The sequence below is a fragment of the Pogonomyrmex barbatus genome, unplaced genomic scaffold (genome assembly GCF_055798465.1).
Source record: "Pogonomyrmex barbatus isolate J1 unplaced genomic scaffold, ASM5579846v1 scaffold3, whole genome shotgun sequence".
NCBI classification, from domain to species: Eukaryota; Metazoa; Arthropoda; class Insecta; order Hymenoptera; family Formicidae; genus Pogonomyrmex; species Pogonomyrmex barbatus.
The window spans coordinates 18,848,636-18,854,344 of record NW_028297127.1 but is presented as its reverse complement, the minus strand read 5'-3'; the positions used below and the strand labels follow the sequence as shown (position 1 = coordinate 18,854,344).

General features: G+C 35.0%; 1 protein-coding gene across 1 annotated transcript; it reads right to left on the bottom strand.

Annotated features, from left to right (window-relative positions):
- Positions 1–345: 345 nt before the first annotated feature.
- On the bottom strand, positions 346–5,465 carry LOC148936126 (uncharacterized). The gene is made up of 8 exons (XM_089078794.1): positions 5,322–5,465; positions 3,066–3,169; positions 2,100–2,442; positions 1,730–1,987; positions 1,415–1,611; positions 1,022–1,227; positions 714–856; positions 346–543 (listed from the first exon to the last, which is right to left on the bottom strand). Exons 1-8 carry the CDS (start codon positions 5,463–5,465, stop codon positions 424–426), a joined length of 1,515 nt encoding a protein of 504 aa, XP_088934920.1. The 3' UTR covers positions 346–423.
- Between the last annotated feature and the right edge of the window lie 244 nt (positions 5,466–5,709).

The window sequence follows — 5,709 nt, the reverse complement described above, 5'->3', positions numbered from 1 at the left end:
CATATAAATGAACAAAATAATAACCTAATCTAACCTGGTTATCATTATTCGAAGAACGCGTACATACATTCCGAATCTTTTTCTTGAGATTTCTGTAGAATTTAACAATTCTCTGATATATCGAAATTATGAAATATTTTGCTTATAGCAGTATCCTTAGTAGACTTCTTTGTGTCTGTAAACAGACACAAGACAAGTAGACAAGAGATAGACAAACTAAAATTTGAAAGTTGAACGTTATGAAACTCGATAAGTAAAGTCGATATATTCATAGCATTAGGGAACATTAAGCAATTACAAAATGCATTATTTAGATAAAAATTTTTTATTAAAATTAAACGGAGATTTCATTTTTACAGTTAATACTTATATAAAACACTTATAATTTATATAAAATTTTTTTGTATCTTTAAACACTAAGTACTAGTCTCTGCTTTTAATCTTTGAAATTTTTGCCGGAAGGTTTTGAATATGACGAATGCCTTTTTCAATGATTGTCTCTGTTCTCGGTTTGTGACCTGCCACATTTCTCGACGGAAGCTCCTGCAGAATAATAACAGAGTTGCTAGATATAGAAAAATAAGATTTGATATACACACACATATATATATATATATATATATATATATATATATATATATATATATACATATGTATATCAAATCTTATTTCTCTATATCTATTTTCTATATCTATTATAAAGTCTTATATACCGTGTTTAAATCCACGTTCGATTCAAAATCGACGTGCTTCTTGCTTGCAGTATTTTCACTGCTAAACGTCTCTCGAGGCTTTGAAGCATCTTCGAATGTTGTTTGAATATCTTGACCGTAATATATTTCTTTTGATGGCACAACTGGAAATTATGTGTTAAATATATAATTCTGATCTAAATAATATTACTAGTAATTCTTAATTAACTATATCCCTCTCTTTTATCGATTTAATTATTATTATTATATATATAATAATTATATACATAAAATTAATAAAATAATACATATCATAATTCTGTCTTTACCGTTTGATTTATCCGTTTTCTTTTCTCTTTCATCATAATACATTTTGTTAGGTGTCTTTTTAGATCTTGATCTCTCTTGTGTATTTTGTTCATCGTTTCTATCTTCTTGTGCTTCTTCCCAAACCTCAGAAACAATACTTTGTTCGCTTCTGACAGTTTTTTTAACATATCGCGGAGTTGGATTGTGTCTCTCGATACTAAAATTGCTTTTTATCTCTCTTTGAGTATTTTTTCAAAATGTTTATCAAAGTTTAATGAATTTCACATATTTCACAAAGTTTTATTTAAAGTATAGCCAAAGTGTACTTTACACAAGTAGAGTATATTAATTTAATTGACATTACCAAGTTTAAAAGAATTATATAATAATATTAAAGATAGAAGATAGTTTACCTTGTAATTTCAATTAATCCTGATTTTGTATCGAGACTATAATTTGCAATTGTGTAAGGATCTACGTATCCCTCCATACATTTTATTCGGGAATTCGTATACTGCTCGGTAGGCTTTACTTCATTTGCCAACTCGCTCGACGAAGTATCAAGTTTCAAAACGCTATTCGCATCATTTTTTTCATTTGCTGTTGATGTCTATAAAAAAAAAAGACAAATCAATTGAAAGTTTTTTCATTAAATATCTGTAATATCCAATGTATAAATAATACATCTTATGCATTTTAAATTTGCAGAAGACAAGAGAAAATTATACCTCGTCGGTGTCTTCTTCGAGCAACATTAAGGTAACTAATGATCCATCCAAGACCCCATGGAGATGTGGCAACTTTTGTTGGCAACAATTGACTGCACGTCCTTTCAGAATTTTCCACCAAGAATTTTCTTCTTCTAAAAATATCTTTATCTTTTCCATTTCTCGTATACAAGTCATAACTATGTTATGAGCATCTTTTAGATCATTTATTTTGGCATGCAGTGACAATTCAGAAGAGTTTTTCTGTTCTGCTTCATTCTAAGAATTAAATTTTAAAGAAAATTTGCGCGATATTTCTTTAAGATATTAATTCAACCATTTATCGGGTATATTTAATATGTCTATTAACATATGTCTATTAAAAAATTACCGTCAGATCACGACGTTTAAGTCTATCAAAATCCTGAACGTTTCTGTTTAATTCTTGAATTTTGTTTACGACACGATTGACATTGTAAGAATGTGGATTAAATCCGTATTTCAAATCAGTACCGATTCTCGCATTGCATCTGCCTGGCTCGCAGTACTCTCTTCGTCTCGTGACAGGCGATTTATAACGGCTTCCCAAAGTGCGTGGATTGAAAGCAGCTGGCGAAGTAAAGTGAGTGCACTTTCTACACGAAGGTTCCTGAAAAGGCAAAATATTACATTCGAAAAGATATACATTGTCAGAAATATATGCTCGCAATATAACACATAACCATACATTTTTCCTTAATAATTAAAAATTTTCAGTTAAAAGTTATCTAGTGTACCAAAAATATATAGATAATTGCAGGGTATAATTAGGGTGTATGTAAAATTATCTAAAAATATGGAATAGGTTACATACCATTTATGTCAAAAATTTTTTTTCTCATTCCATATTAATGATAATCGTGAGCCATGTCGTATTAAGAATGTGTAATTTACATATCTATCCTTTTGTCAAAAACATTACTGACGTTTCACATTTCACGTTTCATTATTTTGGAATTTTAATTAGAATACGTATTCAATAGGAAATTAGATATGATAGGCTTATGTTTGTTATATTTTTGTTATATTTTTGTAAAAAGGTAATACTTCAAGTAGTTTTTGTAAAATAAAGAATTAACTTTCCAAAGGCAATTAATACAAAGATAATACAAAGGTTTCAACAAACATGTGTCATTTTCATTATAATAAATGTTATATGTATATTATTCGCAATGTCTAAAGAGGATTTCGGGGATCATTTACATTTACAATTATATTATGGGATACGAATTTAATCCCAGAGTATAACAAAGTGAGACTTTAATTGCAGATTCTTATCGACTGAATTTATCTTTAAAAGAAAAAAAGGTAGTATTGCCTCTCCTTTTTCACATAGAGATCTACGATCTCCAACGGCGTATGGTCACTCTCTCTAACGCGGATAATCTCTTCTTTGAAAAATGATTCAGCCGGCTCATATAGCTATTAAAAAATGAAACAACATTTGTACCATTGCGACATTTATCCTGAAAACGGACCTTTGTATTCACCTCGATGTCGCGCTTACACGCTTCTTTTCGCGACACAATAAAGACTCCCACTGCGTTTAATAATAGCTCTCAGATCTGTTTATTCGCTTTTGCTTACACAATGTAATGTCGCGCTCAACAAATTGCACAACATTTTTCAAGACATTCCGCAAAAATAATTCTCGTACATCTATCTTATACATATAAGATACGCACATGCGCACACACATATTCATTCGTTGACGAATGCAATAAACAATGCGACTTTTAAACAATTCGCACGATACCATATATTAAATAAATCGGCGAAAGCGACGATTTCTTGAAAATTAACATAACGATTTTTCTAGTTTTCCACTAGTGTTCCAAAGTCGAGTGATCTTAAAATCCTAGGTGTCAGAAAGTCGGGCGTTGAAAAGGCGAGCTTGTAAATGGTTCGTTTACAGGCTCCTCTCAAAGCTAACGCTTTCTTCCCTCGAAATCTCGCTGGAATCTTGCACGACCAAGCAACCCGCATAATTGCATTGTGATGAGAGCCACAAGCCGTGCACGCTCGCACGGCTGATTCACAATGAGGAAACGTGAAAAAAGAAGTCAACGAGATTGTCCCGCCTGGGGCAAATCAAAGGACTCTCGAGGACCATCGCGCGCGCTATTCTCTCCCATTCATTTGCAAAGAAGCGTAGTACTATGAAATCGTAGATGGGATATCGCTTTCTCGCGAACGCGTACCATAAAATGCGTCGCAACAGCGATCGAAATTGGGTCATTCAGGTGCAAAGTAGGGTGAACCCACTATTCTCTTCTAATCTCAATACCGACGATTTTTCACACAAACGCCAGGCGTCGCCTGGCATCGCGTTAGCTTTTAACGTGAAAAAAAAAATCTCTCTTGACCGCGTGCCGTAAAATTCACTTTACAAATTCATCTTCTTTCCGCCGTGAAGTCGGTCAAGCTCGACCATCCGTATAATTAAGCAATAAAATATGAATTATATGATAAACGCATCCTAGATGTATTTCCTAGATATCATAATCTGCTATACAATTGTCTTATGTTCATCATTTCGAAATTGAAATAATTTCTGGAAGTAGTGCACACGTACACGCGATACTTATGAGAAAATATAAAAACATATATGCATTACGGCATTAAAACTTTTATGCAGCATGGTATAATCGCGTCTGAAGCATACGCCCATGACGAATGCCACGTCTTTCGAGAATTCACGTCTCGCGTTTAAAGGAGCCCACTTTCGTCCAAGATCTTTCTTTTACAAATCTTTGGAACAAAATAAGAGCAAGTATGACCGCATTAAGGAAGTTTCATGGCGCGGACATCACGTATGTAACCGGCGAAGAATGCGGAGCGCGCGCGCGCGCGCGATAAAATTCAGCTCGTAAATCTTCGTCGAATGGATTGTTTGCGGATTGTAGCTTGGAAGACGTCCAGAAGTGGTTGCGCCATCTCGAAATTGGGTTATTCAAGTGCAAAGCAGGGCATCGATGGCGTACGAGGGCGATTCTTCAACGTCCACCGTTCGGGAGAGTCCCGAAGTACGTTTTCTCGAAAAATATCGGATTTCGGCGTGAAAATCGATTAGGCGAGTTCATGAATTTCCATATGAAACGGATCGGTATCTTCACGGTTAATATCGCATTGTATCGCGAGAACGAGACGTGACTGCGTTCCTCTTATTTTTCCACGATGCACATCGTGATGTTGCGTGACTATTTGAAATTTTTAAAAACTTTGTCGCATCTTTCTTTCCGATTTCGCGTTATAAATTTTAGTTCGAATTGTTCGCAACCGCGTACTATATCATTACTCACATCATTCGCATGGTTATGGGAAACTGATTGAATTTTTCAGATTGGTGTTACCTACCGCTACTATCGCGTTTATTGAATGTATCACATAGAAATCGGCGATCCGTAAAGAAGCACTTTGTCCGGATTGGGAGATTCCGCTAAAAGACTTTCCAATCGAATTGACAGAAATTGACGCACCATGGGACACCTCTTTTTATCAAACGTTTTCACGCTTGAATACAGAAGTCGCGGACAAAGAAGAGCGGGACGAGTCAAAGAGGCGAGTAGCCGACCGCAAAGTCAAAATAAAGTAATTGTTGCTCCTTTGTCGCGTTTCCTTGCGTCCTACCCTCAACACTATTCTTCTTTTGGAACACCATATTAGATAAAACGATTTCCTGCGACCGCTCCTTTAATCCCACCCAAGGCGCTTCCATATTTCTACCGGGACTAGACTTCGGACGTAAAGACCTCGTGTATCATCTCGCGGCATTTTAACGCCCCACGGAATTTGACTCGAAAAGTGCATAGTCATCAAACGTGTCCTACGTATCCCTACGTAACGTAGGACACGTATGCGTAGTGCGCGCCGCGGCATGCAATTTCATTCTTCGATCTTTTTTTTTTTTTCGCGAATACTATTTTGCTTCTAGTTTTTCAATAAAACATCTGGGTTTTGGA

Excerpts from the sequence above, each read along its gene's own strand:
- LOC148936126 (XM_089078794.1), bottom strand. The coding sequence starts at position 5,465 with ATGGAAGCGCCTTGGGTGGGATTAAAGGAGCGGTCGCAGGAAATCGTT. Across the intron at positions 1,612-1,729 it reads TCGAAGAAGACACCGACGAG|ACATCAACAGCAAATGAAAA; the intron begins GTATAATTTTCT and ends TTTTTTTTATAG. Across the intron at positions 1,228-1,414 it reads GGATTAATTGAAATTACAAG|CAATTTTAGTATCGAGAGAC; the intron begins GTAAACTATCTT and ends AGAGATAAAAAG.